Consider the following 21834-nt stretch of genomic DNA (forward strand, 5'->3'; position numbering starts at 1 on the left):
ATGATGCACTTTGGTAGGAGTAACCGGAAGGCAAAGTACAGGGCTAATGGTAAGATTCTTAGTAGTGTAGATGAGCAGAGAGATCTTGGTGTCCCTGTACACAGATCCTTGAAAGTTACCACCCAGGTTGACAGGGCTGTTAAGAAGGCATACAGTGTTTTAGCTTTTATCAATAGAGGGATCGATTTCCAAAACCAAGAGGTTATGGTGAAGCTGTACAAAACTGTGGTGCGGCCGCACTTGGAGTATTGCGTACAGTTCTGGTGACCGTATTATAAGAAGGATGTGGAAGCTTTGGAAAGGGTGCAGAGGAGATTTACTAGGATGTTGCCTGGTATGGAGGGAAGGTCTTACGAGGAAAGGCTGAGGGACTTGAGGCTGTTTTCATTAGAGAGAAGAAGGTTGAGAGGTGACTTAATTGAAACATATAAAATAATCAGAGGGTTAGATAGGGTGGATAGGGAGAGCCTTTTTCCTAGGATGGTGACGGCGAGCACGAGGGGGCATAGCTTTAAATTGAGGGGTAAAAGATATAGGACCGATGTCAGAGGTAGTTTCTTTACTCAGAGTAGTAAGGGAATGGAACGCTTTGCCTGCAACGGTAGTAGATTCTCCAACTTTAAGTACATTTAAGTTGTCATTGGACAAGCATATGGATGTACATGGAATAGCGTAGGTTACATGGGCTTGAGATCGATATGACAGGTTGGCACAACATCGAGGGCCGAAGGGCCTGTACTGTGCTGTAATGTTCTATGTTCTATGTTCTATGTTCTTAAGAATCATAGAATCCCTGCAGGATGGATGCAGTCGATTTGGCCCATCGAATCCACACCGACCGTCCAACGCAATCCCATCCTGACACGACCCCCACCCCAATTCCTGCATTTCCCACCCTAGACACGTTGGCAATTTAGCATGGCCAATCCACTTAACCTGCACTATCTTTGGACCGTGGGAGGAAACTGGAGCCCCCAGAGGAAGCCCATGCAGACACAGGGAGAATGTGCAGACTCCACACAGACAGTCGCCCAAGGCTGGAATCAAATCCAGATCCCTGGCACTGTGAGACAGCAGTGTAACCACTGAGCCACTGTACTGCACCTGGCTAAGTATTAAGTGATACATTTTGAGAGGTCAAATGCAAGAGGATAGTATACAGTAAATGCAGTGATCCTTCGGAATTTTGTTAGGGGTGCAAGTCCCTAGCTCCCTGAAAGTGCCAACTTGGATTGTTTTCACTAGAGTCTGACGCTGAGGGGTGAACTGATAGAACTATATAAAATTGTGAGAAGCATGGACAGTTTGGAGAGCCATTTCCCCAGGTTGGAAATGCTAAATATTGGGAGAATAGGTATAAGATGAGGAAGGAAGAGTGCAAAGGAGATGTGTGAGGCAAGTTGTTTTTTTATTTCGCATGAAGTGTGGTGGGTTCCTGGGCCATGCTGCCAGAGGAGGTGGTGGAAGCTGATACAGTTGCAAAGTTTGAGGCATTTAGACAGACGCATGAATGGGCAGGAAATAAAGAGAATTAGACCTTGAACGGAAAGATGAGATTACTTTTGTTATAATCTTAAACACCAGCCTAAAATATTGAGATTAATATCAAACATCGAGTTGGTTTGTTTGCGATTGTTTTCTGTGATGTCAGTCTGTACTTTCAGTCCACTGAATTCACATCTCTTTTTTTGAATCAACAGTCCTATCTTGGAAGCATTTGGCAATGCGAAGACTGTCTATAACAACAACTCCAGTCGATTTGGGAAGTTCATTAAGCTGAACTTTTGTCAAAAGGGAAATATTCAGGGAGGCAGAATCATAGATTGTATCCTTTAAGTGACTGGCAGCAAAATGCAACTCCATGTACAATTCAAAATTGCTTTGAACAGCGAAACAAAATGTGTCTCATGAGAAGAAACTTGAGAATCCAACTTATAATTTTTATACTTAAAGGCATAAGATTGGTCTGAAGGGAGTGTTTTTCCGATTGTTCCTGAATTTCTGTAAATTTGATGTTTCATGCTTAATTTATTAGAAAACTATTTTTGTTCTACTTGAGCAACAAGAGCTTGTATCATCAATTGTTTACCTTGACAGTTTTTTTTATCTGAAGATTTATTAGAAAAGGTAAGGATATTTTGTGTTGAAGCACTTGTGTCTTAAATATAATTTTCCTTGCAAAATAGTGCTAGTTATTCATTCTGTGGTTTAAGATTCAGGATATTGAAATTTAATTTTGTTTTGTAGAACCGTGTAGTCAGGCAGAACCCTGGGGAACGAAATTACCATATTTTTTATGCTTTACTGGCTGGAACAGATGATGAGCAGAAAGGTGAGTGATGGACCAACTCCATCAGAGGTGTACTGAGATGGAATCTCATAAAATGTTGAGAAACCTTTTGTGCAATATACACACTAGCAGGTTTTCTTATCTATTCTAACACTTGATTTCCAGTGGCATTTATGTGCACTCATGGAACTAACAATATTGGGATTGAGATGGTTTTGGTGGGCTTTACAGTGGACAAATCCCCAGCTCTGGATGAGGTGTAGCCCAGGATGGTGTGGGAAATGAGTAGGGGGAGATCACTGGCCTTGACCCAAATATTTAATTCTTCTCTGGCCACAGGGAAGGGTAGCTAATGTGATTCCATTTCCAGGAAGTGTGGTGGAGATAAAACCAAGGAACCATAGAGCTAGAATGCACCTCCTCCCACCCACCTTCCTGCAAAAATGCCATCCCCTATTCCAATTCCTTCACCTCTGCTACATCTGCTCCCAGGATGAGGCATTCCACTCTCGAACATCTCAGCTGTCCTTGATTTTCAGAGACTGCAACATCCCCCCACAATCGTCGAGAATCAACCGTGTCTCCCACATTTCCAGCAATTCATCCTTCAAATCCCCTCCCTGCAATAACAACCGAAACAGAATCCCCCTCATCCTCATACACCACCCCACCAACCTCCGGATCCAATGCATCATCCTCCGACACTTCTGCCATCTGCAATCTGACCTCACCACCAAAGACATTTTTCCCTCCCAACCCTTTATCTGCTTTCTGGAGGGACCACTCTCTCGGTGACTCACTTGTCCACTCCACGCTCCCCTCCAGCCCCACCACACCAGGCATTTTTCCCTGCAACCACAGGAAGTGCTATACTTGCTCCTACACCTCCTTCCTCACCCCCATCCCAGGCCCCAAGAAGACTTTCCACATCAAGCAGATGTTCACCAGCACGTCTGCTAATGTGGTATACCTATCTGCTGTTCCCGCTGTGGCCTCCTCTACATCAGGGAAACCAAGTGGAGGTTTGGAGACTGCTTTGCGGAACACCTACGCTTGTTTCGCACTAAACAACTGCACCTCCCAGTTGCAAACTATTTCAACTCCCCCTCCCATTCCTCAGACAACATATCAATCCTGTGCCACAACGATGTCACCCGAAGGTTGCAAGAACAGCACCTCATATTTCGCTTGGGAACGTTGCAGCTCGATAGTATCAATGTGGACTTAGAACATAGAACATAGAACAGTACAGCACGGAACAGGCCCTTCAGCCCACAATGTTGTGCCGACGATTGATCCTCACCTTGACTTCACAAGCTTCTAAATCTCCCCTCCCCTTAACTGCATCGTAAAACCTGCTCAGCTTGTCCCCGCCTCCCTAACGTGTCCCTCCAGCCACTTCAAGCGCCACCCCCATCTCCTACCTACTAGCGTCACCCCACCCCCTCAACCTGTCCGTCCTCCCTGGACTGACCTATCCCGTCCCTACCTCCTCACCCACATTCACCTTTACTGGCTCCATCCCCGCCTCTTTGACCTGTCTGTCTCCTCTCCACCTATCTTCTCCTCTATCCATTCTTCTATCTGTCTCTGCCTTTCTCCCTATTTATTTCAGAAGCCCTTCCTCTCCCCCATTTCTGGAGAAGGGTCTAGGCCCGAAACATCAGCTTTCTTGCTCCTCTGATGCTGCTTGGCCTGCTGTGTTCATTTAGCTCTACACCTTTTTATCTCAGATTCTCCAGCATCTGCAGTTACTACTATTTCTGAACCATAGACCAATATGTCTCTCATCAGCGATATGAAATCTATTTTAGAAAATTCTGAAGAAAATTAACTCCGTTTTAGAGAGGCAAGATTTGATTAGAAATGTCATAGAACATAGAACAGTACAGCACAGAACAGGCCCTTCAGCCCACAATGTTGTGCCGACCATTGATCCTCATGTATGCACCCTCAAATTTCTGTGACCATATACATGTCCAGCAGTCTCTTAAATGACCCCAATGACCTTGCTTCCACAACTGCTGCTGTCAACGCATTCCATGCTCTCACAACTCTCTGCGTAAAGAACCTGCCTCTGACATCCCCTCTATACTTTCCACCAACCAGCTTAAAACTATGACCCCTCGTGCTAGCCATTTCTGCCCTGGGAAATAGTCTCTGGCTATCAACTCTATCTATGCCTCTCATTATCTTGTATACCTCAATTAGGTCCCCTCTCCTCCTCCTTTTCTCCAATGAAAAGAGACCGAGCTCAGTCAACCTCTCTTCATAAGATAAGCCCTCCAGTCCAGGCAGCATCCTGGTAAACCTCCTCTGAACCCTCTCCAAAGCATCCACATCTTTCCTATAATAGGGCGCCCAGAACTGGACGCAGTATTCCAAGTGCGGTCTAACCAAAGTTTTATAGAGCTGCAACAAGATCTCACGACTCTTAAACTCAATCCCCCTGTTAATGAAAGCCAAAACACCATATGCTTTCTTAACAACCCTGTCCACTTGGGTGGCCATTTTAAGGGATCTATGAATTTGCACACCAACATGGCTTTGTCAGGAATTCTGTGTTGGATTCCGTATTGTTCGTGATCTATATTTTGAAAGAAAATGCATGACCATGTAGGCGGGGAAATAAGTAAGCTTGTGGATGATGTGCAAATTTGCTGGGTGGTTGACAGGGAGGAATAATGCCTTAGGTTGCAGGAGGATATACACTGATTTGGTCAGATGAGCAGACCTGTGGCAATGTACTTAACCCCTCATAATGTGTGATAATGCACTTTGGAAGAAATAACACAACAAGGAAGTACTCACTGGCAGGACCCTAGGAAGCTCAGACAAGCAGAGGGATCTTGGGGTGCTTATCCACGGTTCTCTGGTGGCAAAGCTGATTAAGAGGTCATACGAGCCACTTGCCTTTCAACAGTCCTGGCATAGATTGAGAGGAGGAAGGTTATATTGGAGCTGTATAGATGTTTGGTTAGGCCACAGTTGATAAAGGTATGTAAGACTGAGGGCAGTGTGTATAAAAGGCAGCTGGTCCCCTTAACAAGGATCACGCTTTTAAGATGAAATGCAGGAGGTTTAGCGGGCAGTTGAGAAAACTACTTCACCCAGAGGATCGCAGGAGTCCAGAATGATCTGTCTGGGGAGGATTCTGCCTACCAGCTCTGAGGAAGAATCACCGGAGCTGAAATGTTAACTCTGCTTTCTCTCCACAGGTGCTGCCAGAGTTTTTCCAGAAAATTCTGTATTTGTTTTTGTTCTTGGGAAGAGTAGGTGAGGTGGGAAACCTCTCAACCTTTAAAGGGTATGTGGATAATCACTTGTAAAATGTCATAACGTTCAAGGCTGTGAGACTTGTGTTGATTTAGTGTGGTTTTATTGGTACAGGCCCATTGGGCTGCAGGACTGGCTCTGTAGTGTATGATTCCTTGACTTCCCAAGAATTTTGCGCGCATTGACTTCCAGAACTGAAATCAGTGCTGTAAACCAATCACCATGTATGGATAACAATGTGTGGAGCTGGATGAACACAGCAGGCCAAGCAGCATCTTAGGAGCACAAAAGCTGACGTTTCGGGCCTAGACCCATCAGAAAAACAAACCACGTATGGATGTTTGGAGCTGCTGCTTTTGTACCTGTGAGTGCATTGTGCTAGTGTGCATACACACACAGTGAGCTAGAAATCTATTAACCTCCTTCTTGAATATACTCTGGCTAAGCATCTGCAGCCATCTAGGATGGGAAGCTCCAAATATTCACCAGCCTTTGTCATTTGAGGTATTAGTGGTATTATTGCTAGACTGCTAACCTATCCAAAAGAGGCTGATGTTCTGGGGACCAGGGTTTGAATCTTGCTGTGGCAGATGGTGGAATTGGAATTCAATAGAAAAGAATCTGGAATTAAGAGTCTAATGATGACCATGAATCCATTGTCGATGGTTGGAAAAACTGATCTGGTTGGTTTTTGGGAGCAAGGAACAGGTCCTGGGCAGACTCCTCCAGCCTGAACCCACAGGCCAGGCCAAGGCTGTCAGATCCACAGCTAGGCTCGGATGCCTGAAGGAGATGAAAGGCAGACTTGGTCCAACTTGTTGGTTTCCTAGTATGTCTGTATTCTGGAAATCCATGCACATCACATTCACACCATTACTCACATCGAGTCTTTCTGTTGCTGCTTCAAACAACTCCAACATATTAATTAAACCAGATTTCCCGTTTGGAAATTCATGCTGACACTTCCGAATCAACCCATTTTTTTTCTCCGTGACTACACATTCTATCCTGAATAATTATTTCTAAACGTTTACCCATTACCAACGTCCAACCGGCTGGTCTGGAATTGCTAGGACAATTCGTACACTTTCCTTGTACAAGGCTGCAATTGTTGCAATTCCAGTTTCCTCCAAAGTACCACCTGTAAAAGTCCAGGGAAGACTGACAATAATGGCCAGTGCCCTTGCAGTTTCTACCCTGAATTCCTTCATCAGCAAATCTGGCAGCATCTGTGGGTAGAGAAACAAATTAATATTTTGAGTCGAATGTGACTGTTCTTCACAGTTTTGTTTTTATTTTAGATCTCTAGCATCCACAGTATTTTGTTTCTGTTGCAGTAGAATGGCAGTTTGTTTAATCTACCGTCTTAGCTTAATCTTATCTACACCTCTTCCAAGATCAATGTATCCTTCCAAAGCCAAAATAAAGTACAGTACGTGGAACAAAGAACAGTGCAGCACATAAACAGCCCCTTTTGGCCCACCATGCCTGTTCTAACCATGATGCTATTCTAAAGTAATGTCTGCACGTGGTCTATATCCCTCTGTTCTCTGCCTGTTCATGTGTCTTAAACTTTGCCAATGTTTCTGCTTCTACCACCTTCCCTGACAGTGTGTTCCAGACACCTACCACCCTGTGTTTTAAAAAAATAAATTTGCCTCATTTCCTTTCAGACTTCCCCACTCCTGTTAAATCTATGCCTTAGAGTATGTGACATTTCTATTCTGGGAAAGCGATTGCAAGTGACATTTGATCCACACAAATGCCAGGCTATGACCATCATCAATAAGAGAAAATCTAATCACCGTCCGTCAACATTCAATAGTGTTACCATCACTGAATTCCCCAATAATAGCATCCTGGTGGTTACGATTGACCGGAAACTCAACTGGACTCACCACATTAACAGAGTGGCAACAAGAGCAGACCAGAAGCTAAGAATACTGCGGCAAATAACTCATCTCCTGATTCCTCAAAGCCTGTCCACCATCTATAAGGCATAAGTCAGGAGTGTGATGGAATACTCCGCACTTGCCTGGATGAGTGCAGCCCCAACAACACTCAAGAAGCTTGATACCATCCAGGAAAAAGCAGCCCACTTGATTGGCACTACATCCACAAGCATTCGCTCCCTCTACCACTAACGCTCATTAGCAGCAGTGTGTACAATCTACAAGATGCACTGCAGAAATTCATCTCAGACATCGCCTTTCAAACCCATGACCATTTCCATCTCAAAGGATAAGGGCATCAGACATATGGGAACACCACCACCTCCAAGTCACTCACCATCCTGCCTTGGAAATACATTGCCATTCCTTCACTGTCGCTGGGTCAGACTCCTGGAATTCCCTCCCTAATAGCATTGTGGGTTAACCCATAGCAGGAGGACTGTAGCGGTTCAAGAAGGCAGCTCACCACCACCTTCTCAAGGGCAACTAGGGATGGGCAAGAAATGCTGGCCAGCCAGTGTTGCCACAAATATCCACAAATGAATAGAAAAACAAAATTGCGATGATCCATCCTGTCCACGATTGTCATAGTTTTATATACTTTCATCAGTTCGCACCCCCCCTCCTCCCAAGCTCAAGTTTGTCTGACCTCCCCTTGTAGCTAATACATGCCAATCAACATTCTGACATCAACATGCCAGGCAACATTCTGGTAAATGTCTTCTGCACCCTCTACAAAACCCCCACATCCTTCCTGTAGGGTGGCAACAGGAACAGTGCACACTACTCCAAATGTAGCCTGACTAAAGTTCCAACATGACTTGCCACCCTTTATACTCAATGCCCTGACCTGTGAAGGCAAGCATACTATATGCTTGTGTTGCCACTTTCAGGTTTGCACTCCAAGATCTTTCTGTGTATCAATGCTCCTAAGGAACTGGCCACTTACAGTATTCTTTCCTCTTGAGTTTGACCTCCCAGGAGGCAGACAAAGAGATTGTTGATAAGGCAGGTAGGGGATGAATGTCTAGAAAGATTTCATGTCCCTGATGAAGGGGAGGCAGCTGATACTTTCAAACTGGAAATTTTGAAACCGACAAAGCGTCAGAAGACCCGTGTACATGAGTGGGGACTGGATGAGGGGAAATTAAAAATTGAGTCAGGGTAGGAAGAAATAAGTTTCATGGGACAGAAACAGGTTGGTACAATTTGTGGCTTCTAGGAAGAGGTTAGGAGCGGGATATGTGACATTGGACTGTGTGAGCTAGAAGGCTGTGGGGAATGGGGAAGAGAAAGAGAAATCCTTAGATGGGATGAGGTTTGTGACAGTCACGGGTAAAATGTTCGATGGTGGGGTCAAGTTCCAGGAAAGATAGGTGGTGTACAAGAGCTGGCGTTTAGCCTCTACGATGTAAAGGTCATCTGGCATACTGACAACAGCACCACCCTTGTCAGCAGCTTTGCTTACAAAGTCAGTGTTAAATCTGTGTACACAGATTATGTTGAGTTCAGAGGGGGAGAGGTTAGAATGGGTGAGAGGGCAGAGAAATTGGTCATCTTAATGTCATGTCATTCATTTTTAATGAGCAGGTCAAGTGCAAATAACAAGGAGAGCGATTTGAGGTAAAGAGGGAGTATTAGAGGTAGGTGAAGGAGTCCATTGGATGGGGAGAGGACACCCGAACAAAGAAATAGACACAATGGTGAAGATGTTGGAAGAGGAGTTCAATGTCATATTGTGCCCAAAATGTTTCAGGTGGGCCTTCAAAGAGTCTCTGATGCTGAATGTTCTGTACTCAATGAAATAAGTTCTCAGGATATTCCATCAACCAATTACCCTTTATTTACATGGGGTGGGTCCTTGACACTGAGCCAGCTCTCTCCGAGCCAGCTGAGTGGACAGAACCTCTGACTCTTCTTATTTATATGTCAGCCAGGGCTCCCTGATTGGGGCTGTTAATCTGGTCCAATCAGGGAACTCATTCATTATCCACCAGGCTGACCTTGTTACAATCACCATGCAGCAGAGAGCGGAAGGTCAGAGAGATGGTGAATACCTGATAAGAAGTGGGGTTAGAAGAGGAATGGAGTCAGAGGGCAAGGGAGGGGAGAAAGGTTCCAGAAGGGTGCAGATAGCTCTGATTTGTTGAAGCGTGTTCCTTTAATGCCTGAAAGGAAGAGAAAATGTTTCTTGTTAGAGTTTTGAATGAGCTGATGTGGAACTTGGGGGTAGGACAGCTCTCAAACAACATGAGATGGTGCTGATGGGGAGAGAAGTGAAGATTGTGCATACAGTGTTGCATGGCACAGAGTGTGAATCCTGGCATTAGGAAAGTGTAGTTGTCCAAGGAGCTTTGTACGTGATGGAGACATCTGTGAACCCGGTTGGATTTGAACATCAAAGGATGAAACTTCTGTTGGAGTCTAAATGGGTCAGACTAAGAGGGAGGCAATCATTGAAGAATGAGATGTGGTTGTGGAAACAAGTTTTGGCAAATTCCTTGTCAAACACTTGGAGTGAAAACGAAAATAATGATGGTAAATAAGAGGAACGACTAAAATGGGAATCCTGTTAGAGAGAAGAGCACCACTTTGTTGAGGAGGAACAGATATGACAATGAATTAAATGCTAAAATAAAATGAAGATCTGTGGATGCTGAAGATCTGAAACAAGCACAGAAAATGCTGGCAAAACTCAGCAAGTCTGGTAGCATTTTTGGAGAGAAAAGAGTTAACATTTTGAGTCTAGTGACCCTTTGTCAGGACTGATATCAACATAAATATCATGTTTTCCTCGCTGCTAACTGGGGTGGATAAAGTAATGGTGAATCGGTGGAGAAAGAGAGAGAGAGAGAGAGAGAGAGAGAGAAGAAAGGGTGGACAGAGAAGGAGATTATTGATAGTAAGCCAGGGAAGAAGTGAAGCTAGAAGATGAAAATAGGTTGGCTGTACTGAATACAAATGCAGTTCAATGCAGATAAGCGTGTGGTGTTGCACTTTGGAAAGGTAAACCAATGTAGCACTTGTACAGTAAATGATAAGGTCTTGAGTATTGTGGGGACCTAGGGACCTAGGAGTACAAGTATGTAGTTCAGTGAAAGAGGTGTTACAAGTGGACAGGGTGGTGAAGAAAGCATTTAGCATGCGGGCCTTCATCGGTCGAGGCATTGAATATAGAAATTATGATGTTATGTCAGAGTTGTATAAGTCGCTGGTGAGGCCACACTTGGAATATTGTGTACAGTTCTGGTCACCTGTTATAAGAAATATATGGTTAAACTGGAAAGAGTGCAAAGAAGATTTACAAGGATGCTGCCAGGACTAGTAGGCCTGAGTTATAGGTGGAGGTTGGCCAGGATGGGACTTTATTCCTCGGAACATGGGAGAATGAGGGATGACCTTATTGAGGCATATAAAATCACGAGGATCATAGAGGATGAATGCATATAGTCTTTTTTTCCCCATGGATGGGAAATTGAAAACTAGAGGAAATAGGTTTTAGGTGGGAGGGAAAGATTTAAGAAAGACCTGAGGAGCAACTTGTTCACGTTGAGAGTGATGCATACATGGAATGGGCATATTATATTCCTCTATGACTCTGACACTTAGCGAGAAAAAGTAAGATTCAGTCCATTATTACAAGTGCAATTGTGAAAGCAAGAGATGTTGCTCAATTGTACTTTGTCTTTCCTCACAAAATCCTGAATACGCATGCATTCTCAGCTATTTTAGTCCTGTTGCTATCAGCATTGAAAATGATCAAATCCTACATCCGGTTAGTCATTACCCATGAAGAGAAAAGCCAGGTTCATATATGATTTAATCTGTATTTAAAGACAATTTTGGTCCTGCAGAAGGTGTATACCAGGAATGTTAATTTGCCATTTCATGCCCAGCTGCTAATTACCTCATACTTTCAACATTTACAATTTTTCTTTTCATGTAAATTAATTCATTCGTACATTAAATTGTAGATATTTTTATTTTAATTTTCCAATGTTATCAAAGTGAACTTCGAAGAAATTTATTTGTGGCTATAAAGAGCACAATTAAAATACAATGTATTGGGAAAATAGGATGATTTTAATTATTTTCAACTAACAATCATCAATACTAAACAGGAGTTAATACATTTTAATCTTTTATTCTGCAGAGATATGTTATTTATCTGAAACAGAGAATTATTATTACTTGGGACAGTTTGGATATACTGTGAATAGTGTAATTGATGACCAGCGGGCCTTTCAGGAAGTCATGGTAAGACATTTAACATTGGTCATTAAGACAATGCTCCATCACAATTCTTTGTTTATTCTACACTAATACATATTCCATTTACTGCCACAACTATTTTTGTATTCTTTCTTGGAATTAGAGTTGCTGTACAGGCAGCATTTGTTGCTCATCTAATTCTCTTGAAGATGATGGCATGATAACTTCCTAACTTGCAGTCCATCTGAGATAGGTACACCCTCAGTGATAGGGAGGGAGATTGTAAAGAGTGTCAATTTTTCATTATATATCAGATACCCTCTCAGGAAGATTTTTTTATCTTTTAGATTAATGTGTCACCCAGGTTTCTTGCGTTAAGTTGGATTGATGTTGTATTTAACAGTTTAAGACTAACTCTTGCTATTCCGGTGACCTAATACACTGTAGCATTTTTTTCTTATTCTTAAAGAATTCATTAACATTTTATTCTTTATAGAGGAACAATTCACATGTTGAAAGAAAAAGTTTTATATTGTTCTAGATGGCTTTCTTTCAAGTGTAATGATATGTGTTAGAGCATCATTTGACGCTTAATTTCAGATTTATATTCAAATCAGATTCCATGATCTGCAATGGTGGGATTCAAACTGAGGTCTGCAGAACATTACCTTAGTCTCTGGATTAACAGTCCAGTGATTTGTACCACTAGGCTGTCGCCTCCCCTACACAGCAGATTGCATCAGCATAATGCTTTCACTTTTACTTTCCCCTTCATTTCTCATGAAGCTGAATGTTATACTTGTGTGATTTTCAATTTCTTTTATGGAGATCCAATGTGTGATCAATCTACAACTTAGTTTGTCCTTAATTATTAATATCACATGCGTATCCCCATCACTGGTTGCCTCGGTGAGCTGCCTCCTTGAACTGCTACAGTTCCTTGGATGGGGGTATGTTCACAGTGCTTGTAGAATGGGAGATCCGGGATTTAAACCCGTGAAATGAAGGAACTGTGCAGGACCAAATCAAGATGGTATTTCGTTTGCAGAGGAATTTGGACCTTCATGCTCTTTTCAGCAGTAGGCATGATAACTTTGGAGGATGCTTTCATTGGTATCTTGGTAGGCTGCTTTGTCCTAGATGGTATTAATATTCTTGAATGTTGTTGCAACTGCACTCATTCATGGCAGTTGTAATTATTTCATCACATTCCTGACTTGTATCTTGTAGATGATGGACAGGCACTGCAAAGATAAGATTTGAGTTGTTCATCACAGAATTCCTAGACTTGGACCTGCTGTTTATTCACAGTATGCATGTTTTGTCTAGTTCTGTTTCTAGTTAATGCAAATCCTAGATTGTTGTTATGGGGATTCAGTTGTGGTGATGCCACTAAACATCAAGGGGCAATGGTTGTAAATTCCCTGTTATTGGAGATGATCATTGCCAGGCAGTTATGTGGTGTGAATGTACTTGCTATTTACCTGTTTGAACCTCAATGTTGCTGTATATGGACATAGACTGCTATAGCTCTGCTAAGTAGTGAATGGTACTGAGCATTGTGCAATCATCAGCGAACATCTCCACATTGGACTTTTATGGAGGGAAGCCAGTGAAGGAGCTGATGAAGGTTGGACCTTGGATACTAGCTCCTATCAATTTGGTTCTGAATCTGAGAAAGTAAAGAAAGCAGCTAGTCCAAGAATCAATCAGAATGGCCTTTATTGTCACATATACTCGAAGAGAGTGAGCACCTAATGAAATAAATCTCAAGCACTGACCTAATTTCTATCACTGAGTGGGGGCAGACCCATTGTGCCATCATGTGGTTAATCAGAATATCCTTGAAGATCACTTTTGCAAGAAACATAAAAAGCATTAACCTAGTTAAAGGAGCAGGAGTAGGCCATTCTGCCCTTTTAAGCCTGTTCCACCATAACAATTCAGAACTGTGTTCCTGCTTTGATCCCTTTAGCTCTAAGAACTATATCTCTCCCTCCAAAACATTCAGTGTTTTGGCTTCAACCATTTACCGTGGCAGAGAATACCATAATCTCACCACTCTGAAGAAATTTCTCCTCATTTCAGTCCTAAGTGATCCAATTTGTTACAGCATGAAAGATAGATAATGAAACCAAATCAACTTTCCAACCTCTCTATTCATAATGCAGTAAAATTTGAACACTCCAGTGACTCTCAAAATGGACAACACTGGTTCATAACCAGACTTGAATAATCAAAACTAGACAACAGGTCTAAAGCTCAAAGAGTCAACAATTTAGTAATAACACAATAATCTGATGAAGGGCCTAGGCCCGAAACGTCAGCTTTTGTGCTCCTGACATGCTGCTTGGCCTGCTGTGTTCATCCAGCCTCACATTTTATTATCTAGAGATGGAAAGGTGGTTTTCTGATTAGAGATCTGCAACCACTGGTGTTTTTCCAGGCATCAGTGCTGGGACCCCTGTTGTTTTGTAATATACTTACTGTATGTAACTGATTTGAAGGGGAATATATGTGGTTTGATTAATAAGTTTGCGGATGACACTGCAGATGGTGAGGAAGATTGCCAAAAGATGCAGCAGGATATAGACAGTTGACTTGACAGGACACTTGAGCAGAGAAATAGTGGATGGAATTTAATCCAGACAAATGCAAAGTGATGCATTTTGGAAAGTCTAATTTTGAAAGGGAAGTATGTCGTAAATGACAGAACCCTTATAAACCTTAGCATACAGGTGACCTAGGTGTACAGGTCCACAGTTCTCTGATAGTGGCAACACAACTGGCTAAGATGGACAAGAAAACATCTGGCATGCTTGCTTTCATCAGTAGGGCATACTGTATGAAAGTTGGCAAGAATGTTACAGCTGAAAAGAACTTCAGTTAGGTCAAATTTGGAATATTGTGTACAGTTCTAGTAGCCAAACTATCAGAATGATATGGAGGCTTGGAGAGGTTACAGAATGGTTTACAGAGATGTTGTTTAGTTTGGGGTTTTTTAGCTACAAGGACAGATTGGACAAAGTGGTTTGTTTTCACTTGTGTGTTGGAGGCTGAGGGGTGACTTGACAGAGAGACATGGATAGAACAGATACTCGGGGAACATAGATTTTAAGGTAAAAGGGGGAATGTTTGAAGGAGATGTAAGAGGCAAGGTTTTTTTCTAACATGAGGGGTGGTTGGAATGCACTGACAGATAAAATAGCAATATTTAAGAACCATCTTGACAGATATATTGAATAGACAGGGAATAGAGGGATGTGGAAGCAAATGATCTTTAGCTTAGAAAGGTGTCATGCATTGATGCAGACTTGGTGAGCTGAAGGGCCTGGTTCTGTGCTATACTGTTCTTTGCATTTCTTTGTTTTAACAAGGTAATCTAATTAATGTCTTAAGGTTTATATCTCTTTAATTTCCTCTTTAATTTTAGCCCCAATCTCACTTAAGTCAGGCCACCAGGCAGACAGACACAATTGATGGGTAAAAATAAATGAAATGTAACTGGCCTGTTCACCTAAGCAGTCTCCACGATCTGTAAAATCACTGCCACATGGGGTTGTTTCTTGTTTGATTTCTGATGACACCGTATAGATTCCAGTAGGTTCGGAGAAATATTCATTTAATTCTTATTACAGATTTTTTTCTCCGAACTTTGGTTAAGTTGATGGAGTGAGGATAACCAGGGAGCAGTCACTCCTCCTGTAACTTTTTGAGCTGCAATCTTTCTGATCTAAATTTGTTCCAGAAACCAGTTCAAACTCTGGTCTTTCCCTGTCAGACTGACCATCTCCCTATGAGATCAAGCAGATAACAGATGTTGAATGAGCAGGCCTCTCAAGTTGAAGTGTCTCTAAAGCACTTTTTAACAAGAATCAACATGAAGTTGCCTTTCAGGCCTAGCCTCACAAGCAATTATCAGTCTGTTCTCCTTTCAAACACAAGCTCCTGCTCATAGTCCAAAGGTCATCTTCAGCTCTCAATTCATAACACCAAACCAAAATATTTTGTTTCCGAAAATCATATGAAAAATCAACAAACATCCTATAACACTACCCCATGTGGCCTCCTCTACGTTGGGAAAACCCCACGTTGGGCTTGGGGACTGCTTTGCAGAACACCTACGTTCAGTTCGCAATAAACAATTGCACCTTCCAATCGCGAACCATTTCGACTCCCCCTCCCATTCCTTAGATGACATGTCTATCCTGGGCCTCCTGCAATGCCACAACTATGCCACCCAAAGGTTGCAGGAACAGCAACTCATATATTCCGCTTGGGAACCCTGCAGCCCAATGGTATCAGTGTGGATTTCACAAGCTTCAAAATCTCTCCTCGCCCTACTGCATCCCAAAGCCAGCCCAGCTCGTCCCCGCCTCCCTAACCTGGTCTTCCTCTCACCTCCCACCTCAAGCCGCACTCCTGTTTCCTTCCTACTAACCTCATCCCGCCCCCTTGACCTGTCCATCCTCCCCGGACTGACCTATCCCCTCCCTACCTCCCCACCTACAGCACCTTTTACTGGCTCCGTCTCCACCCCTTTAACTTGTCTGTCTACTCTCCACCAATCTTCTCCTCTATCCATCTTCGATCTGCCTCTCCCCCTCTCCCAATTTATTTTAGAACCCTCTCCCCCTCCCCCTTTTCTGATGAGGGGCCTAGGCCCGAAACGTCAGCTTTTGTGCTCCTAAGATGCTGCTTGGCCTGCTGTTTTCATCCAGCTCCACACTTTGTTATCCTCCACTTCTGTTGGCAGCTCATACCACACACGCACCAACGTCTGTGAGAAAACGTTACCCTTCTGGTCTCTTTTAAATCTTTCCCCTCTCACCTTAAACCTATGCCCTCTAGTTTTGGATTCACCCCACCCTGGGGAAAAAGACTTGTCAATTTACCTTATCCATGTCCCTCATGATCTTATAAACCTCTATAAGATCACCCCTTAACCTCTCCCACTCGAGGGAAATAGCCCCAGCCTATTCAGCCTCTCTCTCTACTTGTGGAAGTTGACGGGTGAGGAAGAACAAATAAGATCTTTGCTTGAATGGAGGCTAAGAGGAATTTAGGGCAGCACGGTGGCTCACTGGTTAGCACTGCAGCCTCACAGTGCCAGGGACCCGGGTTCGATTCCAGCCTTGGGTAACTGTCTGTGCGGAGTTTGCACATTCTCCCAGTGTCTGTGTGGGTTTTCTCCAGGTGCTCCGGTTTCCTCCCACAGTCCAAAGATGTGCAGGCTAGGTGGATCGGCCTGCTAAATTGCCCATAGTGTTCATAGGTGTGAGGGTTGTAGGGGGATTGGTGTGGGTGGGATGTCCCAAGGGGTGGTGTTGACTTGTTGGGCTGAATGGCCTGTTCCCACACTGTAGGGAATCTAATCTACAGCTCAAACCCTCCAGCCCTGGCAACATCCTTAATCTTTTCCGAGCTCTTCCAAGATTCACAACGTTCGTCCTATTGAAGGGAGTCTAAAATTTGAACGCAGTATTCCAAAAGCTGCCTAACCAATGTCCCATATAGCCACAACATGACCTCCCAACTCCTATATTCAATGCACTGATCAATAAAAGCAGGCGTATCAAACAGCACCTTCACTATCCAGTTTACCTGCCACTCCTCTTTTATGTAACAATGAGCCTGTACTCCAGGGTCTGTTTGTTCAGCAACACGCTCTAGGACCTTACCATTTAAATGTATAAGTCCTTGCCTTGATTTGCCTTTCCACATTTTTATCTTAAACATCCTCATTTTTATCTTAATTAAACCCAATTTTCCCCCCCCACCCGGCCTGTTGGCCCATCTGATGAAGATCCTGGTCTACTCTGAGGTAACCTTCTTTGCTATCCACTACACCTTCAATTTTGGTGTCATCTGCAAACTTACTAACCATATGTCCCAGGTTCATATCCAAATCATTTATATAATTGATGAAAAGCAGTGGACCCAGCACTGATCCTAGTGGCACACAGCTGATCACAGGTCTCCAGTCTGAAAAGCAAACCTCCACTACCACCCTCTATATTCTAACTTCGAATCAGTTCTATATCCAAATGGCTAGTTCTCCTTGTATTCCATGTGATCTAATCTTGCTAACCAGACGGTCATGAGGAACCTTATTGAGTGCCTAACTGTAGTCCACATAACTGTCATCCACCACTCTGCCCTCATAAATCCTCTTTGTTACTTCTTCAAAAAACTCATAAAATTTGAGAGACAAGATTTGCCATGCACAAAGCCATGTTGTTTATCCCTAATCAGTCCTTGCCTTTCCACTGCATGTAAATCCTGTCCCTCAGGATTCCCCCTGACAACATGTTCACCACCAATATCAGACTCACTGGTCTACAGATCCCTGAATTTTCCTTGCCACCCTTCTAAAATACTGGCACCACGTTAGCCAACCTGAAGTTTTCCAGCACCTCACCTGTAACTATCGGTGATACAAATATCTCAGGAGGGGCTCAGACATCCCTTCCCTAGCTTTCCACAGAGTTCTAGGGTACACCTGATCAGGTACTTGGGATTCATCCACCTTTGTGTTTTAAGATGTCCAATACCACCACCTCTGTAGTATGGACATTTTTCAAGATGTTGCTATTTATTTCCCCAAGTTGTATATCTTCCCTATCCTTATCTACAGTAAATGCTGATGCAAAATACTCATTTAGTATCTTCCCCCATCTCCTATGATTGCACTCATAGGTGGCCTTGCTGATCTTTAAGGGGCCCTATTCTCTCCCTTTTGTCCATAATGTATATGTAGAATTCCTTTTGGATTCCTTTTAACCCTATTTGCCAAAGTTATCTCATGCCCCTTTTTTGACCTGCTGATTTCCATCTTAAGTGTAAACCTACTGCCCTTATGCTTTCCAGGGATTTACTTGATCTCTGGTGTCTATACCTGACACATGCTGCTTCGTTTTTCTTGACCAAACCCTCAATTTCTCTCGTCATCCAGCATTCCCTACATCTACTAGCCTTGGCCGTCACCCTAACAGGAACATACTGCCTCTGGACTCTTCGTATCTCATTTAGAATCCTTCCCATTTTCCAGCTGTCCATTGACCTACAAACATCACCCCTAATCAACTTAAAAGCTCTTGCCTTTCTCCAATCTAGAACTTTTTAACTTTTAGATCCGCCCTATCCTTTTCCATCATTGTTTTGAAACTAATAGAACTACAGTCAATGGCCCCAAATGCTCCTCCACTGGCACCTCAGTCACCTGCCCTGCCTTCTTTCCCAAGAGTGGGTCAGCACCTCTAGTTGGTAGATCCACATACTTTTTTTTTGTCTTCAGTTTTTCTTGTATGCATTTCACAAATTCCTTTCCATCCAAGCTCTTAGCACTAAGGCAGTCCCAGTCAATGTTTAGCAAGTTAAAATCTTGTACCATTACCACCTTATTATTGTTACAGATAAGTGAGATCTCTTCGTTTCTCAATTTCCTGCTGACTATTGGGGGATCTATTGTACAATCCCAATAATGTGATTGTCCCTTTTTTAATTTCTCAGTTCCACCAGGGTAACGTCCCTGGATATATTCCCAGGAATATCGTCCCCAAGTATAGGCGCAATGTAATCCCTAATCAAAAGTGCCATTCTCCCCCCCCCCCCCCCCCCCCCCCCCACTCTCTTGCATCCCCTCTTTCTATCATTCTTAAAGCATCTTTATCCTGGAACATTAAGCTGCCAGTCCTGACCATCTCTGAGCCACATCTCTGAAATTACTATGGTATCTCAGTCCCATGTTTTGGCCCATGATGTTGTGCTGAACTTTTACCCTAAACCTAAGCTCTGTATAACCTCCACCCCTACCTTTTACTATCATCCATATGCCTATCTAATAGTTGCTTAAATACCCCTAATGAGGCCTACTCCGCTACCCTCTCCGGCAATGCGTTCCATGCTCCTACCACTCTTTGAGTAAAGAACCTACCTCTGACATCTCCCCTGTACCTACCTCCACTCACTTTAAAACTGTGCTCTCGCGTAATGGCTACCTCCACCTTAGGAAAAAGTCTCTGGCTGGCCTCTCTATCTATACCTCTGTTCATCTGCCTCACATGTTAGGCCTCTTGCATTGAAATAAATGCAGTTTAGTTTATTAGTCCTTTCTCATTCTCTGTTTTGTTCCTGCCTGTCCTGACTGCTCCTTTTCCCAACTGTATTAGTCTTAGATTACTCTTTCCTCACTATCTCCCTGATTCTCCCCCATTTTCCCCAAAATAATTTAAATCCTCCCAAGCAGCTTTAGCAAATCTCCCTGCCAATACATTGATCCCCTTCCAATTCAAGTCCAATCTATAGTTCTTATACACGTCATTTCTACCTCAGAAGACATTCCAATGATCCAAACATGTGAATCTTTCTCCCGTGCACCAGCTCCTCAACCACACATTCATCTGCTCTATCCCTATATTCCTACCCACACTAGTTTGTGGCATGGGGAGCAATCCAGATTTTACTACCCCGAAGACCTTTTTAAATTCCTGCCTAACTTCCTGTATTCTCTCCTGTGAATCTTTCTTTTTTTTGCTTCCTATGTGGTTAGTTCCCATGTTGTAAGTTCTAATGTGTACAAGGATTTCCTGCTGGTCCCTTTCCTCTCTAAGAATATTCTGCACTAAGAATATTCTGCACTTGCTCCAAGATATCCTTGATCCGGGCACCAGGGAGGCAACACCCCATTCTGATGTCTTTCTGTCAGCTGCAGAAACATCTCTCTGTGCCTCTGACTGGAGAGTCCTCTATCACAATTGATCACGCTTGGAACCTGATGTACCTGTCATTGCATTGGAGCCAGTCTCTATGCCAGAAATATGGCTGTCAGTGTTGCATTCCCCTGAGAGCCCATCAGCCTCTACCTTTTCCAAAACAACATGCTTGTTTGAGATGTGGATAGCCACAGGAGACTCTTGAATGACCTGCCCCCCCTTCCTACCTATCCTGGAGGTAACTCATCTACCTGACAGTGTATCTTTGGTTTATCTCTCTTCCTGCAACAGTCTTCCATCACACCACCTAGCTCCTGTAAGTTCCTCATTGCCTCTGTTGCTCCAACTGAAGCATGTGATCTGATAGGATTCACAGCCAAACACCCTTCCTGCAGGCATAATCACCAGTACCACGGAAACTCTCCCTAATCTTCCACATCCGACAGGAAGCGCACATCACTCGACCAAAGGCGATCTTTGCACTTTAACAATCTACAGACTCAGAAAATAGCACAGTATTACTGCTCCAGAAACACTGCTCCAGGCTGACTTAAGACCTATGTTTTTTTATATTTTTAAAGTTTAATTAAGAGACATCTCAATTAAGAAAAAACACATGATCAAAAAATACCCACTCTAATAACTGTTGTAGATTTACAAAAAAGAATAAGGTTACACTTCAAAACTAGCCACTTAGCTGCTTTTCTGCTGTGAACTCACCCACAGAGATGTCTCCAAGGTAACCTGTGAATTTCACCATTTGTTCATTTTAGATGAATCCAAATGTCCAGAGGTACTTCAGACCAAAAGACAGAGATGGTCAGCTATGCAGATTCACTGCTGGGTCAGACAGTAGTGGAAGTTTATTTCTCTTTATAATTCACTCCCCATGTAGTCATTGCCTTTGTCTCTCGTACTGCTTTTTAATGTGTTGTTGTTCTGATCTTTCTTTTCCCAGAGTTCCAAAACAATGCAATGGACTTACGAAACAGTAATTATTGCTCTTAGAATTTGAGGAAATCAGCTCCAACATTGAAAGTGCCTCAAAAAAGGAGCAGCTCTGACTGATCATTGAAGAAAATATTTTGGGGAAAAAAATTGAGATGGTGGGGCTGACAGTTGCAGAGAGAGAGGAAATGTGATGAGTATAATGGAGATTGGACTGTTAAGAAGAAGGCAACAAGGAAGGCCTAGAATCACATGGAAAGATGTTGTGTCAAGAGATTTAGCTGTTGCAAGATTGGAAGAGGAATGGACCACTGACAGGAGGGGATTGAACAGTGTGACCACAAGTAAAATAGAAGTAACAGGAAGAAGATTGAGCTAAAGATTGGTAGTTAGCTCATAAAATGGTGAAATATTTGTGTCCCTTGAAATAAGTTAATGTGTG

General features: G+C 43.1%; 1 protein-coding gene across 1 annotated transcript in view; it reads left to right on the forward strand.

Moving 5' to 3' along the window:
- myo10 (myosin X) overlaps window positions 1-21834 on the forward strand; it is a 457994-nt gene that overhangs the window by 136629 nt on the left and 299531 nt on the right. Inside the window, exons 6-9 of the mRNA XM_059653796.1 lie at window positions 1701-1825; window positions 2114-2127; window positions 2248-2332; window positions 11672-11775. Of these exons, the coding sequence (XP_059509779.1) occupies window positions 1701-1825; window positions 2114-2127; window positions 2248-2332; window positions 11672-11775 (328 nt within the window). The remainder of the gene's footprint in view (window positions 1-1700; window positions 1826-2113; window positions 2128-2247; window positions 2333-11671; window positions 11776-21834) is intronic.

Source organism: Stegostoma tigrinum, chromosome 2 (genome assembly GCF_030684315.1).
Source record: "Stegostoma tigrinum isolate sSteTig4 chromosome 2, sSteTig4.hap1, whole genome shotgun sequence".
Classification (NCBI taxonomy): Eukaryota; Metazoa; Chordata; class Chondrichthyes; order Orectolobiformes; family Stegostomatidae; genus Stegostoma; species Stegostoma tigrinum.